The sequence below is a fragment of the Taeniopygia guttata genome, chromosome Z, assembly GCF_048771995.1.
Source record: "Taeniopygia guttata chromosome Z, bTaeGut7.mat, whole genome shotgun sequence".
Taxonomy (NCBI): domain Eukaryota; kingdom Metazoa; phylum Chordata; class Aves; order Passeriformes; family Estrildidae; genus Taeniopygia; species Taeniopygia guttata.
In genome coordinates this window covers 4,516,087-4,535,340 of record NC_133063.1, presented here as the reverse complement: position 1 = coordinate 4,535,340, position 19,254 = coordinate 4,516,087, and the positions used below count along the sequence as shown (strand labels likewise).

At 48.8% G+C, this 19,254-nt stretch overlaps 1 protein-coding gene across 3 annotated transcripts in view; it reads right to left on the bottom strand.

Moving 5' to 3' along the window:
* Positions 1-19,254, bottom strand: part of ZBTB7C (zinc finger and BTB domain containing 7C) — a 153,757-nt gene that overhangs the window by 60,399 nt on the left and 74,104 nt on the right. For 2 of the 3 annotated variants that reach the window (XM_072922035.1, XM_030258107.4), the window contains one exon: positions 17,803-17,860. The exons of the other annotated variant lie outside the window; for it this stretch is intronic. In XM_072922035.1, coding sequence (XP_072778136.1) covers positions 17,803-17,860 — 58 coding nt within the window. The remainder of the gene's footprint in view (positions 1-17,802; positions 17,861-19,254) is intronic. 3 annotated transcript variants of the gene reach the window in all.

The following is a 19,254-nucleotide window of genomic DNA, read 5'->3' as shown; positions in this document are numbered from 1 at the left end:
GAGGGGATCCCAACAAATAGCTGTCAGAGGGGAATCAGGCTGTTTCTAGGGGGATTTCACAAGGCTCAATCCCAGCTCTAAGATTCAGCATTTTCTTATCTGGAAGCAAATACAACATTGCTGCTGATAAATCAGCTATGTACTAGACAAACAGGAGAGGCCAAGCCATCTGAGCAGAACTGAGATGATGACAGCTCAGCATCTGGCTGGGGTCATCACTGCCCCTCAGGAGGTAAGAAGAAGGGGACAGTAGAGAAAAAGCAGAGGGAGGATGCTCAGAACAGGACAGTGATGCCGTAGCAGGTGGTGGTGGGGGAAACCACAAACTCCCAGGGAGATGCAGACCCCAGGCTCAGCAGGAAGGCAGAAAGAAGGCTGGATGTCACACATCCCTAGGGAAAACTTCTTGGAGTAGGTTTTAGAAGATAAATCAGAGCCTGGGATGAGAGAGGTCAAGATGAATGACTCCCCATTGCAGGACTTTGCATCTGGGGTTGGATATTGCCTAGGAAAGGATGCAAGACCCAGACCAGCTCTTTCCACACTTTATTCTGACAGTGACCTCAGTGACCCTGAGGAAATCAACTAAAGCTTGAACCAGTTTTTTCTGACAGGAATATCCCATTTGGCCTTTCCCATCCCTGAGCTTTATCCATCCCTTGGGAAAACACTCAACCCATGGGCAGACACCTCAGTGACACCTCAAAGGGAAGTGCAGAGATAACAGGCATGGAGTGACATCCTTATGGGCAGCCTGAACACATGGACACCTAGGCCTTGTCTGCTGCTCCAGACTCCTGATCCTGACTCTAGCTGAAAGAAAAGGTTCTGAGAAACCTTTAGCAAACCTTAATGCTCAAACAACCCTATGTGAAAGCAGATTTTCTGCATCACGGTTACACCAGAATCACTTAAACTACCCTTAGCACTCTCTTCAGCAACATCTCTTTTCCCCCTGAAGCATCCTCAATTCAATTTAACCTTATTTTGGTCTGCTTCTATCTTCCATCCTTGAAAACCAAAGGTTACTCATATTCACATGGGGCACATCATGTTTAGGAAAAGCTGCTCGCTCCTCCTGGCCGTGGCCAGCCAACATCTATCCCTTGTTTGGGTGGATTTTGGAGAGATGTGGGGCTCAGAAAATTCAAGTGAGAGTGCATTTCCCTGGGTTCAGAGCAGAAGAGGGCCCTGTGACAGAGAGAAGGGTGCATGCCCACCAGCTCATGTGTGCTCTCACTCCCAGCCCTGGGGCAGGTTCATGTCTTTGGTCTTCAGAGTATCACAGGAACAAAGAGGTGATTTGGACACACCAAACCAGGTCACAGGAGCAGTTTCTTGCCCAACATTCACTTGTGTCTTCCTCTAGGTCTGGATGGACAATCTGGTATCTCCTCCTCTTCCTGCTGCTTCTGCAGTTCCCTTGGAAGGGACCAGACCCACTCAGTCATGCCAAAGATGAGAGGACACCTCTTCATCTCAAGAGCCAAGAAAGCCCTGACCCATGTCATGACCACATCAAGGTTAGGCACCCTCACTGGACCTCATGGAGGTCCCAGAGCAGCAAGAATGGGGAGGAGGGTCTCACACTGGATTGGCACTGCAGCATTTCTCCTGGAGAGTGATGTGGGATGTTTGTTCCCTGATCCCAAGCTCAGAGACTGCTCACTTCCACATCCAACAGAGCAAAGGTGGGCAATGGTCCCTGTGAAACAGCCAAACAGAAAAGATGGAATTTTTTTGATCTTATGTCTTTCCATCCTCTTGAATCTAATTCAAGGAAAAATTTAGCTTCCAGTCTATTTTTTGTCAGAATTTGCAGAAGGCTTCTTGTCCTAAACATTCGGTTTCCCATGGGAACTGGAGATGCAATCTGGCTAAGGGCCAGGCTGGCCTCACATTTCCATTTGACTCTGCCACTAACTGGTGATGGAGAGCCTGCTGCTCTCAATGTTCCTCAAGGGCTCCTCTGACTGCTCCTGCTCCAGGGACAGAATGAGGTCAACAATTCAAATCCCAAATGTTTAACCCAAACAGGCCCCATCCATCAACACCTGAGCAGTGGATTTAGAATACATTGTTATTGCTGAAGGTGAACTGAAGGGATGAGGCATTAAATCACAAGTCTTACCTAATGCTAGACATTACAAAATATTTCAACCTTTGCCAAAAGGGGAAAAAAACAAGCCAGTTTGTCTTAAAATCACAGAATGCCAACCAAAAGAGTTTTGGTGAGGTGATCCAAACCAAAGGTAAAGCCTTTTTCAAGAACACTGCAGCAACCTTGTTGGGCTGACCAGATGCAAGTTAAAAACTAAGTGCCTATCCAAAAAAAAGAGAAAAATACCATCTGGGGTCTCACCTGTAAATGCCACTAGGAAGATGCAGCAGGAACTGACCAAAGACCTTAGAAACAGGATCATCTTCCCTGTTGTGGCTTCCACTACCCAAACCGTCAGGAGCTCACAAGAAACTTCATCTCCCCAAAGAGTCCCTAATTTTGATGGTCTCTTCTATCTCACCTGAATGTATTTGCCTCATCTCCAGAAACACTCAAGGTCAGGTTTGATTTGGCCTTGACCAACCTGTTCTAGTGCAAGGTGTTGGAATGAGATGAGCTTTAAGGTCCTTTCCAACCCAAACCATTCTGGGCTGCTGTGATTCCGTGCACTAAGGGGGAGATAGGATCTCCACAGCACCACTCCTGAGCATGCCTTTAATTATCTGTGCCTGGCACAAAGCCCTCAGCAGGTGAGAGCACTGCCAGGGAATGCCCCACTGCCTTTCCTGCCTCCCACCTTCTCCTCCTCCCCAGCTCTGCACCCAAGCACAGCCAGGCTGGGGAGCAGAGCACAACCACAAGTGCTGCAATCCCCCCAAAAAAGGGATTTCCTCCGCTCTCACTTTCCTCCTCGCCTCCAGCTCAGGTCCCTGGGTTAGCATGTTTTTCCTCTGCCACAACCAACGCTTGACAAGGCAGAACATCCCCCCCACTCCACTCAAGCCCGAGGGAGGGTGCAGCCAGAGTAAATTACTTAGAAGAGAAGGGGGAAAAAAAATAAAATTAAATAACCACATAAGACAAAGGCTTCTTGTCTCAAAACCCTTACCCAGCCAGCACATCAGGCAGGTTGGCACCGTGCTCAGGTGATGCTGTGTAGGCAGGGGCTGTGCTGGGGCTGCTCTGGGAACCCTGTCCCAAATTCAGCAGCAGGGACCTCCAGTGCTCATCCAGGCACCCAGATTTTAGCAGCTGGGTAAAACCCAAGACTGCACATTTAGGGAGATGTGTAAGACCTGAAGGGTTAGGGTCTGACTGCTCCAGCAGGACGGGACTTTTTCAACAAGTTGAACTTGTAATTGCATATTTTTTCTCCCCTATATTAAAAAAAAAAAAAAAAAAAAAAAAAAAGAGGAGGAGGCATAGAATGGACTCATTTACCAAGTGCAGCCAAACACTAGACTGGACTCAGTCAGTGACACTTTGTATAACAGCATTCCAATTTGTCCTCCTAAATAATTCATATTCTAATGAGCCCTTCTGCCCCAGCAATAGTTTGTATCCCCACACTTTCTCAGGTTCTTCTGTGCTTTAATTTGATTTTTAAAAATTTCCACGGCAATATTTTTATTAACAAAAAGAAAAAGGAAAGAAGGCTTGCTTCCCTCCTGGCTTACATGGGAGCAGGTAATGAATCTCTGAGTGCAGGAGTTGTCTCAGCTCTTATCTCCATGGCCTTGCTGTTCCCAAAGATGCTCATTTAAAAAACTGCCCCGACATGAGATAATGGGAACAGAGAAAGTTGGCAAAGGAACAAAAAGGCAATCAGGATCTTTACAGAAGCAGGGGAGCCCTATGATTTCCACCTGTTCTCCTCTGCTGGGACAGGCCTTGAGGTCACGATCCCGTAAATGAGAAGAAGTGGCTTCAGGGAGTGCAACCATGAGAGATGTGCTCTACATCAGAAAGCTATTTTGCAGAGCTTGGTCTTGCTAAAGGCTTCCTCATTTGGGTCATGCTCAGCTTGTCGTGGCAGTGGGGACAGCCCAGACCTTGCACCCCCGTGCTGGTGGTGGGGTGACCAGGCCAGGTTAACTATGGGTAATTTGCACCAAATTCCAGCTGCTCCAGGCCAAGGTGGTGGTCCTGCCCGTCTATGGTGGGGCCCTGGGGAAGGGCAGTGAGGCTCTGATCCTACAGCAAACCTGTGTGGGCCAGAACTGCCCCCATCAGCCACAACACAGCTTGGGGTGAGGGCACTGCAGGCTACTTCAACACAACTTCTGACCCATCCAAACACTAAGCCATGCTTCCACCACCTACTCCTGGAGGTTCCTTGAGCTGGAAAGTGCAGTGGGTGGCTGTGAAAAACTCTACAAAGTTCTGCAAAATAGAACCAAAAGCTGTGGCAGCATCTTCCCTTGCCCACTTCTGAACCCCATCACCATGGGCTCCTGCTCACGGTGGGAGCAGTGGCACCCCCTCAGTCCAAATGCCAGAGCAGGCTCTGTCCCAGTAGAAAGATGGAGCAGAGATGGCTGAAACAGGCAGGAGGAGGGAATAAGAGATGCACACTCAGGGGAAGAGAATGAGAGATGGTGGGGGCCCCACACATCCACTCCCCCATGTGAGCCTAACGAGTCTCATTAACAGGGAGGACTTAGTTCTGCAGCTGGGTGGGATGTGCCTGGGGGATGCAGAATCCTGACCCTTTCAGGCCAGAAAAGAGCCCTGGAAAGGTAACAGGCTCTGGAGGGGCTCGCAGCCTAAGCCAGGTTAGGGTTGGGGTGACATCTAGGACAAGGTGACCCCACTGGTCCACTCCCTTTCAGGTTCCCTCCCCACACTCCAGCTGTGGGAGAAAAGAGCCACCAAACACTTAAGAGAGAGATCAGAAAAGTCACATTTCCAATCCACACAGTTTCACTGAGAGATAAGGATGGAGAGGATTTTATAATCAAGACTAACCAAAGGGAGGTTTGGCTTAAAAGCCTGCAAAACCTTAGCAAACCTGGTTAAAACATCAGCCTAACCAGGCTCAGGGCAGCTCTCCCTTCCAGACCAGGGAAACAAATGTCACAGGTTTATACACTAATTTATTTCTATCCATTTAACAAATTAATGTGTCCCTCCCATCCCCCTTTTCCTGGAGTAGCAGGCTCTGCAGCTCAGAGTCAGTGAAACTCCTACTTCCAAAGCCTTGGAGATAGCAGCTTGACCTTCATTACTGCCCTGCTTTAATTTCCTGCCTCCCTTTGCTAACCCTCCCTGATGGAACCCTGCCAGGCTTTCTCCCTCCCTGGGGACCATCCTTGCTGTTATTCTGCTTGGGTTCTAATCACCTTCTACTTTGATGCCTCCAATCCTTCACAGCCTTCCCCCGTGCTGTGCCATCTCACCAGTCTTTTTGGGAGCACCAGATGGACCAGCCAGATTACTCTTAGGAAATATCTACTCTTTTCTTGGTTTCTTCCCTACCCTGGGAAAAGCTTCAAAGCTGCTCTCCCTGCTGGCAGGATTCCTCAAAGAAAAGCTCTGTGGGCAAGGCCAGCAATCTCAGAGTCCCCGAATGGTTTGGGTTGGAACAGACCTTAAAGCTCATCCAGTTCCACCCGACTGCCATGGCAGGGACACCTTCCACTGTCCCAGGCTGCTCCAAGCCCTGTCCAACCTGGCCTTGGACACTTCCAGGGGCAGCCACAGCTTCTCTGGGAAAGCTGAGCCAGGAGCCCATCACCCTCACAGGGAAGAATTTATTCCCAGTTTCAACACTAACGCTGCCCTCTGGCAGTGGAAGCCATTCCCTGTGCCTGCCTTGTCCAAGGTCCATTTCCGCTCTCCTGGAGCCTCTTTAGGCCCTGAAGGGGGTAGAAGGTCTCCCTGGAGCCTTCTCCAGGCTCACCTCTCCAGCTCCCTGTGTCCAAGCAGCTTGGCATTATGGCTTTAGGTCCCATCCAGGCTTTACCAATTGCCCTAAACAGCCCAGCACCAAACCCCAGTTGTGCTTCCAAAAGGCGCCCTCTCAGCTCTGACAAGTTCAAGATTGTTTTGAACCCCTGAATAAAGAGTATTCATTCTTCCAGGTCTCATTTATAGCTCTTGTTTTCATTGCCATTCCCAAACAACATCTAAGCCTTATCTGAGTGTTAAATTCCCAGCTTTGGAGGCATCCCCTGCCAGCCACTTTCACAGGCTCAGCCCAAGGGGAAAGCATTTTCTCATGGACACAGCTGTTTCCTTAAACAGACCCTGCGTTATGAGATAGGGAGACCAGACAGTGTACTTTCTCTGGCCACTCATTAGCTTAGAGATCCCCTTTTCTCTGCCTCTGCTTGGCTCTAAGCCTCCCCCACAGCTTTTTCCAGCCTCTCTCCTGGTGATTTTTTCCTCTGGCTGGTAATTGTTCTCATTGCCCTTGGCTCACAGATGGTCCTCAGAGAACTCACTGCTGATGTAGTGCCAGCTCTGCTCCACTCCAGCTGCTGAAGGGCATTAGGAGACCAGCTACCACAGCACAGAGACCTCTCCTCTGCTCCAGCTGCCCTCCCACACCCAGGCAGTCGCTGGAAAAGGCTTTGCTCACCACAGCTGCCACAGCTGGGCATGGTCTCAACCCCATCCCGGCATCCAGGTCACCCTCCAGCCCTTCTGCCCCCACACTAAGCCTCCCTATTCTATCTCAATCTCCCTAACCACCCTTCCTCCTTGACAGTCTCTCCTGCCATGCAGCTGAGTCACTTCCCTTTCTCCAGACCTTTCCTTCAAGCTTTCCTATCCCCTTTGGCTTGGGAGCACCCCAGCAGGGTCCCAGCACACCTCTCCCAGAGAGGGGAGCAGCCCCTGGGATGAAATCCTTTATGCTGAGGGTGAAAAAGCCAGCACAGGGTGCCCAGAGCAGCTGTGGCTGCCCTTGGATTCCTGGAAGTGTCCAAGGCCAGGCTGGACAAGGCTTGGAGCAGCCTGGGAGAGTGGAAGGTGTCCCTGCCCCTGGCAGGAGGTGGAATGAGATGAGCTTTAAGGTCCCTTCCAACCCAAACCATTCTGTAAATCCAGCCCCTGGGTTCCAGCCCTGCTCCACAGGGACAAACTGGGACTGCCACCCAGGCAGGATGGATGTGAGTGGAAGAAAACAAGGGGGAAAAAACACGGCAGAGCAGAGAGGAGGTGAAAGGAGGTCTTATTTTTCAGCAAGCCAAGTTGTTTTTGGAGGCACAGACACTGGGTTCATTCATGAAGCAGCTAAGTGCAGGGTTTTCAACGGAAACAATGAATTAACAAGGATGAGCAGCAACAGGATAAATGACCTTTTTCCTGCCTCCCAAAGTGTCCTGTTTCTTTCCTAACCAAGCAGCCAACAGCTCATTTAGCTTCAAGGCACTCAGCCCCAGCGACCTGGTGCCTCTAGAGAAGTCCAAAGGTTTAGAGAGGAACTTTCCACAGAGGAACCTCCTTCCCTGTGGCTCCACACCCTTCCCACTCAAAACCATGGGAGCTGGGGGCTGCACAGGACTCCACATGGCATTTGGGATGTGAAGCATGGGTGATGCCACCCAGCAAAGCAACAGTTCTGTGGCCAAAGCCAAGGCATCATGGAATTAAGCTTCTTCACAGAAATTTCACGCTGGAAATCAGGAACAGGCTCTTCACCTAGAGGATGGTCAGGCACCAGAACAGGCTCCCCGGGTCATGGCCCCACGCCTGAGAGTTCAAGGAGCATTTGGATGATGTTCTTATGTTTAGATAGTCCTGCAAGGAGTAGGGAAGTTGGATTCAATGGTCCTTATAGGTTCCTTCCAATTTAGAATCACAGAATTTTTTACATTGGAAAAGCCCTTTGAGACCATGGAGTCCAACACTGCCAAGGCCAGCACTGACCTATGTCCCCAAGTGCCACATCCACACAGCTTTTAAACCTCTCCACCACTGCCCTGGGCAGCTGTGCCAGGGCTGGACAACCCTTTCCATGACAGAATTTTGCCTAATGCATCTAAATCCCCACCAGCTGTCCCTCCCTTTCAAGGTGTTGTGCAGAGCCACAAGGTCCCCCCTGAGCCTCCTTTTCTCCAGGCTGAGCCCCTTTCACAGCTCCCTGTGCTGCTCCTGATGCTCCAGCCCCTCCACCAGCTCCGTTCCCTTCCCTGGACACACAAGACATTCTATGATACTCATGATTCTAAGATCAGTACCCAGAACTCCAACCCACTGGGACCCAACTGAACCCATCCATGGGAGAAAGATCCCAACCCACTGAGAACCCAGTACTGTTCACCAGTCAGCAATTTCTCTTCAAAGACTTAGAAGGAAAGTGGTTTGACTCACAGGTTCTGCTATCTCCAAATCCATCAGAGGGACACACTGCCCTATGCTAACATAACGGATTAAAGCAGAAGATAAAATGCTGTTCCATTATCTATTTATTAAAAGCACCACTTGAACTGCTTTTATTCAGTGTACATCTCCCAGTAAAGAGGCACTCCTTGACGGTGTAAATCAGTGAGCAATTGTGTTTTAACAGCCTTTAGAATGGCATTTCCCCACGCTTTTAGACAGAGTATCAGACAGAAAACCTCTTCCAAAACTCACTTATCGTAACAGGGAAGATCACAGAGCTCTTTACTGCTCCTCCACCACCAAGACAAATACAAAATGGGCTCCTAAAACTCACAAAGCAGAGATCATTCCCATTTCTGCTGCATGAATATCCTTAATGACAGGACAAAATAAATAATTTTGTTAGCAGGGGAGAACTGTGCAGCTCCCACTGACAGATGGGACTCCTGGTAGGTGATGAAATGCAGGCTGCAGCTCCCAGCCCACCGAGTCCTTTCCTCTGTGGTAGCTGTGGGTTCTGTGGGAATCAGCTCTCACAGAGCCAGAAAGGATGAGGCCACTTCACATCTAGCAGTTCTCTGAGCAAAAGGGGAAGAAATGATGCCAAACCTTCAGTAAGAGATTTCAGGTGTGAATACAGCAATACATGTGAACTGCACAACAAAAGTGGGCTTGCTGGATTCTCTCTGCTTCACCAGAATAAATTAAGCTTTTTCTTGGTTGAGAATATTTTTCCATGCCAAGACACATTCCCCCTTACTTTTTGCCAGGCTCTACTGCTTTGGTATTCTAATTTTATTTACAAAATGTTTCAATAAAGAAACCTGGAGCAAGAGCATTCATGAGCAGGTTGGGTTTCAAATGAAATGTTGGTGGATGACAAGCACAGCAAGCTTCACCCTGAGCTGCATAAACCAGTGGAGTTTTCACTGTGGACATAAGCAAATGTCAGATCTGACTGGGGGAAGAGGGAAAGGGATGAAGCCACAAGCACAGGGAAGGATACCCATAGTCTGGATGGATGGATGGATGGATGGATGGATGGATGGATGGATGGATGGATGGATGGGTGGGTGGATGGGTGGGTGGATGGATGGATGGATGGGTGGATGGATGGGTGGATGGATGGATGGATGGATGGATGGATGGATGGATGGATGGATGGATGGATGGATGGATGGATGGATGGATGGATGGATGGATGGATGGATGGATTGATGGATGGATAGATGGATGGATGGATGGATGGATGGATGGATGGATGGATGGATGGATGGATGGATGGATGGATGGATGGATGGATGGCTGGATCCTGACCACACTGCTGCTGTCAGAAGGACTTCAGCACCGTGGCAGACTCAATGCTGAGGTTGATGTCATCACTCCTTCCTTTCCTGTGGCCACCTGCAATTTATCCCCTGCTGCAGATGAACTGGGGCACTTGTCAGGGAAGGCCCAGGGCCAAGCTGTGCCACCTGCAAGAATAACCCTCCTTGGGTGGTTCCCAGCCCCACACACCCCAAACCTCTGGCCACTCTTACATGAGCTGAATTCTGATGGGGCTGACAAACCTGGAAGATCATTTTAAACCACAATCACTTCAAATTCAGCTTGTGACCTCCCTGGCAGGATCTCCCTTCAGCACAGCAGTCCCAAACAGGAGCTGACAGTGCTTGGCAACCTTTTGAACCAGCACTCAGGTCCCTTGGGTACTGAGGGGAGGGTTTCTCTCAACAGCACGCAAGCTCCCTGGCTCTGACAGCCCTGCTCTTGGGCTGCCTGGGAGGGGACCAGCACCCCATCCCCTGCACTCAGTGGTGTGAAAGGTCACTGGGGAAGGGGCACTTGTCACCGGGAATAAACCGCGACGCAGAAATTGTGTCACGTCTTCTCTCTGGGAGGACGGAGCCAGCTGAAGTCAGAGAAAATCTTCCCTGATGCCAGTGGGGTTTGGAGCAGCAAGCAGAAATGCCAAGCAGCAAGGCGTGAAACCTCTCCTAAATGGCATGGGTAAATCAGCTGGCATGGAGGGAGCCCCAGGGGACAGCCAGGGCAGGTGTCCCTTCAGACTGAGGTGCCAACCAGTGCAGCCCAAATATCTCCTTTACATAAGTCACCCCATCAGCATAAAGCTTGGGCAATGCCAGCTTCCCAGTCAGGCTAAATAAATCCCTTCCCTTTGCATCCCCTGAGCTATTCTGAGACAAGAGCCACCAGCAGACCTGGGAGAGTTGTGTTTGAGGGTCCAGCTCAGGAGAGCATGGCTGATCCCTTGTGCTCCTGAAGTGTTAAAGTTTCCCAGACAAACCTCACAGTTTCCACAATTTAGTACCTTTATCTTAGAGAAGATTTTATTTCTCTCTGCAGTGTGCTGCAAACCAGAAGCAAAACTACAGAAAGAATGGCCCACATGGAAGAGAAGCAGACTTCACCTGATCTGCTGTGAGGAAGTAACCAGGGCCAGCCAGCACCAATGCCTTACCAGGTTTTCCTGGCTCAGCAATGCCCTAGGAATACGATCATGGGTCACAGACCCCCTGAATGAGATGATCTGTAGGGGAAAAGATCATGTGCTGCCACGCTCTGCTTGAAGCCCAGGAGAAAGCAGCACAGCCCAGGGGGGTGATCAGCAAGGCCAACCTCTCAGCTCACAGTGCTGGCAGGCAGAGGCTGACACAGGCAGGGGTGTCACCACATAAAGAGCTGCCGAGCCCATGTCCGGCCCCTCTGGTCCTCCCTGAAATGTGGGTCAAGCCACAAGGTGACAGCCAGTGCTAAGGGAGCCATCCCTACCCACTGAGGTGCTTCCAGCACTGTATCAAAAACTAAAGCCAAGCAATAAAAATTAAAAGAGAAGTAATATGGATCATAAAACCCAAGCACAAGACTAAAAATCCCTGGACACTGATGTATCGTTAAGACAGGGCATGAAGCTCCTCTCGCAGCACTGCCAGGTTTCCTTTCCAAGAGATCCAACCTATCCTGGTTTCTGATTATTGTTTTGTCAAAGATGGGTCAGGCTTTCGTCACCTGGCGCTCCAGTGTTAAGGAAAAACGGTGGTGGAAAGGCTTGGGACTTGTGTGTCACCCTGTACACCTCACCCACACACCCTGGTCAGGAAGGATGCCATGGAGATACACTAAACAGATCTACAGAACCATGGAATGTTTAGGGCTGAAAAGGAACTATGAAAGGCCATCTAGTCCAGCCCTCTGCCCACGGGCAGGATCACCTTCCACTAGAACAGAGCTGTGCACTCTGTTCATGTTCTGTCCAACATGGCCACAGATGGGGCACCCACTGCCTCTCTGATAACTTGTAACTAAAATAATCGGCTCCAGCCTAACAAGGCTGCTGGGTTGAGTTCAGATAAAAGAAAACACTATTTTATTAAAAGTTCTCCTTCTCCCAATCTTGCAAAGACTGGTAACTCACAGGCATCCTTCCCCATCCCAATATCCATTGTTTCCTCACTGCAGAAGGTCCCACTGGAACAGCAGTCACAGCACCAGAAATTTTATGGGGATGGAAGTCCAGATTTAACTCTTTTGGACATGAAGGTGAGGTTTTAATCACTTCTGATAACTTGGGGGGGAAGGGGGGGGGGAAGTGGGAAACTCACTGCCCCCACCACCACCGCCCATCATCTCCATCCCCCACTGCTCCAGCCCTGCTGGTCTATTAACATCCCCTTCTTCTTGTAAATATTGCCTGAGCAGTCCTGCCTGCCCTCCTGCCCTCAATTAATCGTGGCCTGGGGGAGAAGCAGGTAAGAAAGCACTCACATTTAACTGATCTCCACAGATGGTGAAAAGAGAGCTCAGTGAGACAAGCACGGGCAGAGGGGATGGGCAAGGGCAGGACAAGCAGGACAGCGGAACCCCTCAGGCCCAAACATCCTTGCCCTGCTGTCCTCATCTCCCAAAGCTTCATGAGATTTGAGGAAACTTTGTATGACACAAGGTTTGATTCTCTGCTCTGAAGCAGGTTTTCCTTGCAAACACAAGCTCCCCTCTGCTGAATCCCAGAGATATCAGGCCTCTCCCACCAGTCCCAATGGGGTGGATGTCCCACCAGCCACTCATGACACAAGGCAGAGGTTGAGCCCACACAAACTCTGCAGCTCCCAAATCCCATGGGAGCCTGGAAGACCACTGCATTAGGAGTCAGTGCATCTCAGAAGCAGTGATGGAAGGAAACCTCTGGAAGGGCCAGGTTGGATGGAAACTTGGAGCAAGCTGGTCTGGTGGAAGGTGTCCCTGCCCATGGCAGAGGGTTTGGGACTAGATGAGCTTAAAGTTTCTTTCCAACCTAAACCATTCCATGACTCTACAATAAATATCTCTGTCTCCAATCAGCACCTCCAGCATCTGTGGGATACCAGAACCACAACTGGTACCTTCAGCAGGGTGCCCAGCTCCCAGTTCCAGCTGCAAGGAGCCACAGGTCACCAACAGAGCAGCCCCAGCTTTACATAAAGGTGGTTTTGCTGGAACAAAAGCAAAGGCCACAGAAATAGGTTGATTTCTTTTCCTCTTTTTCCTGAGATATGACTAAACTCCAGGAGCAGGTAGTGCCTAGGCATCCTGCAAGCATCCTGCAAGCGGGGCTTTCAACATGAAGGAACAAAAGGCTGCGGTGGGGAGGAGAATGGTGGGAAAGCTTGAGGGCTCCCGAGATTCATTTGAGACCTGGTGTTTGCAGCACAGGCTACATTTCGTCTTTTCATAAGTAACTCTTACCAGGAAACATTACAAAAAAGGGGGCATTTCAAGGCAGAAAAGTTGGTCGCCAAACGTCATTTTATTTTATTTTTTAAACCTTTTGTTAGCAACTCTTCTGGGGAGCAAATCCAGCAGAGGCAATACAGTGCAGCTTGCACTCCTAAATTAGTTTCCAGGCACTTGGGATGCTTTATTATTCATTTCCTCCAAATATTAGGTAATGCCTTTCACCCCTTTCAAAGTCTATACGAGGGGTCTTTGATGCATTGTGGGACTTGAAAGTTTCAGGTCTAAAGAAGCATTTCTTTTAAGTCCTCCCTTTTATCAAGCATATTCTGTTCTGTTCGCTATAATGCACACAATGGCATGAGAGTCTTGACCTGCTTCATGTCTGATGAGTTGAAATCTCAGATGCATAGGATAAAACAGCCATTCCTAGCAATACAGCTTAAACACTTAGGGCTCTATTCAGGCAAATATTACCCAGGGGTCTGCCACACCACTGAAAAGCTGCAGAAATTGGCTCCGTAGACGGCTGACCAATTCAGCAGTGAGAAATGACCCCGCCACATTAACTCCCCTTTTCATTTCACCCTGGGCGAGCCGGGGTCTGGAGGTAAGCGCAGCAGAAGGCGAGAGCCGGCTGAAGCCAGATTCATTTTCTTTATATAAAGTATTTTTGTGTGCGTGTGTGACCATGAATGTCATTATGCGGATCTGCAAAAGAAGGAAAGTAATGACATTAGGGCACAGGCGCAGGAATCAGGGAGGTTTTTGTCTTACAGTGACACCGGAGCGCTGTCACGTCTTCTGGACAAGCAGAATTTGTAGGCTTTAAAACACTGCAAATGTCTTAGAAAAGCAGGTCTCTGCCTCTGCTGAAGGCATGTGGACTTTGCTGGGTCTCTTTACACCACCCAGCATCACTGTCCTCCATGTGCTAATCAGAGTTAATACCTCTTGTTCCATAACAATTTACCCTGTTTAAAGGGTTTTTTTCACCCTGTTTTTTCCTTTTTATACTGCAAGCTCACTTGAATAGACAGCTCCTGTCCAACAATACACTGGACTCAGGACAGGGATGCAAAGTGAAACTTATTATTGCAAAAGCAAATACATTTCGGTACAAAATACCATGTTTTTGTCCTTTAGACCATCACACCAACATGTTTTTACAGAAGTACCAGGTGGCTATTTTACAACATTAATCTCCTCTTATCAATCTCCTATTGACAGGCTAGAACTAAGAAAAAAATTTTAAAAGGCAATCTGGAAAGGCAAGGGTAAAATTTAATGCACAAGCTGGAGAGTTCCTAAATGGGCTGAAGATGCAGGAATTTGCCGTGCATGTTTTCTACCCTAGGAGCAAAAGATGCCTCTAGAACAAGTCAGAAAGCAAGTGTTCAGACTATATGGGAAGATGTTCGTAAAAGAGAGAGGCCCTGTTTTTCTGACTCCTCTTGCCTGCCCCAATGCTACACCCTGGTATGACCTGCAATCCCACCCTGTCAGCCTGAGACCAGCCTTGATGACCCAAACATTTCACTGGGAAAAAACACTTCTCAGGCTATATAAAAAGGAAGAAGTTCATCTTGCATGAGTAAACCGCAGCTAAGTCTTTCCTGATACTGGCAACACATCCAGCAGCACCTCCTGCAAAATGTGAATATATGCATCTGCAGGCCCTGGTCCTGGTGTGTGTGATTTTAAGATTAGCTCTAAAAGCAAATAGATCCACATGGATATAGTCTCCCAACCCATCCACCTCCTCCAGGATGCTGCAGATCTGAGAGCACAAGCCTGATTTTTGAAGGATGCTGAGCATCCCTCTCACAGCTGGCATGGCCGCAGCAGCAACAGGTAACAAAAATAAAATGGTAAAGACTGGACAGGGCTTTGACCTACCTGGTGTAGTTGAAGATGTCCCTGCTTATTGCAGGGGGGTTGGACAAGATGTCTTCTAAAGGTCTCTTCTGACCCAAACTATTCTATTCTATTCTATTCTATTCTATTCTATTCTATTCTATTCTATTCTATTCTATTCTATTCTATTCTATTCTATTCTATTCTATTCTATTCTATTCTATTCTATTCTATTCTATTCTATTCTATTCTATCCTATCCTATTTCTATTTCTATTTCTATTTCTATTTCTATTTCTATTTCTATTTCTATTTCTATTTCTATTTCTATTTCTATTTCTATTTCTATTTCTATTTCTATTTCTATTTCTATTTCTATTTCTATTTCTATTCTATTCTCAGCTCTCACATTACCCACCTGGCTAGGAGGCCTTTTAGAAGCCCTCTTAAGCATCCTTACTAAAACACCATCAGGACACACATGGTCTGTGCCCCACATGTGAGTGGCGCAGTGCTGGTCTGCCAGAGGACAGCTGACAAGTCATCGTTGTGCATGCTACAAATCCTCTGAGCCAGTAAGAAAACTCAAACAATGTGAAGATTTATCAGTTTGCAGGTGGAAAGCCTTTCAGTCGAGACAACAATTCTATTCCTTTTGAGGTAAACGAAGAGTTTTTGCTCAGGGATGCCATCAGGAGCAGAAGGCAGCACAAGGATGGGACCCATCACTCACCAGTCAGCAGAAAGATGCTGACAGGGGTGTCTGCACAAATTTTTAAGGAGCCTGAAACAGCTCTTTTGAGAGAGGGAGACAGAAGAGGCAAAACTGCAGGAGAAACAAAATCTATTTGTTGACACAAGGCAGCTGGCACAGGAGTGCAGAGAGGATAATGGAACCTGATGGATAGTTCAGAGGATTATCAGAAACGCTCCAACTCAAATATGCTGAGGAACCAATTATTTAATGCTGAAGGCAGCGCAAACAGATGTTTAATAAACTGGATCACTTCAGGATTGCTGGAGCTCAAGGGGCCAAACCCCCACTAGTGTAAATCTGGAAAGCCAGCATGGTGAAATACCCAAAGCTTCAGGTACACACAGGCGCTCCCAGTCATCACCATCTCTGCCAGGAGACTGGGGCATGCAGGGGAAAGAAACACAACTGGAATTTGGGAGCAGATGGGTGCAAGAGGCCCCTGGGGTGGGGAAGCATGTTCACCACCCCAGGCTGACAGCACTCAGCTCTGCAGCCAGTATCCTTGCTTGTTGTCCTGTTTACAAGAGAAGGGGTTGCTGTTCTCAGGAACAGTCTGGGATTCTCTTCTAGCTGCTTGCAGAGAGGCAGCAGGGAAGCTGTAGGAGGTGTGGGAGACAGAAAGGAGTTTAGTCTGTGCTCCAAACACTGATTAGAACCTGTTCTGGAGTCAGGGATGATTCCTGTGAACAAAGCACCCCTTCTCAAGCTCTTCTGCTGGCAGGGGTGTTGGGGAAAAAACGGGTCTCAGCCCCTCCCTGGCTGCCTTGTTAGGAGGTGATCCTGCAGACACACCATCCCCTTACCTGGGCTGCTTTTGCAGCCAGAAAAGAGAGACAGAATTCTGCTCATCCTCACATGCTGCCCAAACTAGATCAGATGTAACATGGGATAGAAACATCTCCACTAACTATAAACAGCCCCTACATTTTTAAATGTCTGAAGACTGCTTCCTGAAACCACATTGTGTAAGTTTCTCCCTTCGTTTATACTCAAACTGTACTACAGGAGCTGAGGTGTGTTTTAAAAAATCTGTATTTCCCCATGATCCAACCTCCATCAGTGCTGCTCCTGTAGTCCAGGCTACAGCAGAGATGCAAGAATAGATGTAAAAAGAATAGATGTAAAAAGACATTTTTTATTATGAGGATGGTGAGGCCCTCGTACAGGGTGCCCAGAACAGCTGTGGCTGCCCCTGGATCCCTGGAAGTGCCCAAGGCCAGGCTGGATGGGGCTTGGAGCAGCCTTGGGTAGTGGAAGGTGTCCCTGCCCATGGCAGGGGGTTAAAATGAAATGAGCTTTAAAAGCCCCTTTCAACCCAAACCAGGGTTCTACAATCTGTGACAGCCCAGCATCAAGATGCTCCTCAGCATCCATCACACATGCACAGAGGAAAGGCGTGGGAATTTGGTCCCTGAGGGATGGGAACCTGCAGGGGCTGACAGCATGGTTCTGCTGAGGGTTTGGCCAGTGTAAACCAGGAAGCTGCTCACGAGAAGATGGTGAAAAAAAACCCAGCCTCCCACCTGACACAATGCAAAATACCTCAGCTCAAAAACATCAGCTCAGGATCTGGCTCTGGCATAGCTCAGATGATAAAAAAAGGATTCTCCTTTGTTCCTATTCAAGACCTCTAGGCAAACATCCAAGTCAAAGCTGCAGAAAACAGGTCTGGAGAGGACCTTGAAATGCCACCCAGATTGCAGCCCCGTGACTGGGTCTGGACAGGGCCAAGCACAACAAGAGCCAAAAGCACTCCAAGCATTAACAAATATTGTTGCTTGGTGCACTCCTGTGCAGCTGCCAGCGTATCTGCTGCCTGCTCCTTCCAGCACTCAGCAGTGGGAACACACATATTGATGAGAGCATCTTCCACGGATTTACAGGAAGAGCAATTAGAGGTTTGGTCGTTGATGACAGCAGAGAATCGTGGTGCTGGTGGTAAAGATGATTTGTGCCGATCCATTAATACAGCAAACTACCTCCTCTCCCACAGGAAATCTCAATAACTGAAGGGCAGATCAGAACCCCAAGACCCCAGAAAGGTATCAGGACAACGACATAGTTCCCCCCAGTCTCCATCCTGCTTGCCAGCCCTCCCCACAAAGCTCACCCCGGTGTGTACTCACCAATACCCTTGGTTTTGTTTCAATGTGGTGACGCTCCTTTCGCTCCTCTCACCATTTCCTAAGGAAAAACAGAGAGAAAAAAAACACAAAACAAAACCCCTCATCAGATCCAGGACTAATTATGTGGTTAAGAAGAGTTCTGGAGAAGCCTCTGCTGGGACAATGAGAAAACAAGGAGCCAGGCCTGCTCCTGCTCTCCCACCACACATGTTCCCAGGGTCAGCTCCTCTGCTCATCACCCTTCCCTGTACCACAACATCACCTAGCAACACCGTGCCATGGAGGTGCAAGCCCACCCCATCCTCCCCCTGTGTCACATCTCCTGTGACAGCTGGGAGATGGACACCCCAGGAATGGATCACACTGGAGCAGCTCTGAGCTGCCCCACCCATCCCTCCCACAGATAAACATTACACTTTGGTCCCTCAGGATTATCAGCTTATTCCTACGTCCACACTTCAGTCACCAGTGGCAGCTCAGTAGAACCTGCAGTGCAAATCCACAACAAATCCACATTCCACAAGTGCTGGGGTGCAGAGATGGAAGGTGTATGAAGAGCATCCTCCCAATTCTGACCATAAAAGTTTCCTGCCCCTCTTAGCTTGGGAAAACCTTTTGGAGAAATGGAGCTCTACTGAAGCTCCTGGCCACCACTCGCACTTCCAAGTGATGGAGACTTGGATTTCCAGAAACTGACACCTCCATGTGGGAGGTCCAGCAGCTTGGCTGGACTCAGGGCTGATGAAGGAGATCAGCAAAAGGACGTTTGGGGTGTTTTACTCCACTTCAGAACAACCTCAAGTTGTGAGAACCCCACCAGCAAGTAGCACCATATCAACAAGGACCCTATTTAGGGGACTGACCCAGGCCTTCTCCAGGGTGAGGACTGAGAAGAAAACCATTGTGGCTATTACCATACTGGGAACATATGATGCAGTAGTGGTCAGCTGGAAAATGCTCCTGTGGCTCAGCAGTCAGATGGAAATGCACTGTTTGCATGCCAAAGAAGCTATAATCTGGGGTATTTTCCCTAAAATGGGAAAATACCACCAGCTCACACCTGTCCTTGAACCTGGGTTTGTACCTGAGTCCTGGCCAGGGTCAAGAGGTTCCCTCCTACTCATGAAAGCTGCAAATGAAACAGCATCTCTCTGCCAAGGCTTAGTGGTGTGCAAAGCAGGAATAGCCACTCACTGTGCACAGTCTCTCCATTGGGCAAGGAGACATTTATTATCATGGGGCAGCTGGAGATGGAGACACTGCCTTTTCTTTCCCAGTTCCTAAGAGGTTCCTGACTGAATCAATCACCCAAGCATCTCTCTTTCTTCTCCAGGCAGCCCTTGAATGGGTTTGCTAGTGCAGGGTCCACCAGCACTATTTCCCATTACTCATGACACAAGGAAGCAAATGGGATTCTCCTCCCAGCTTTTAGTAAGAGCCAATGATCTTGAT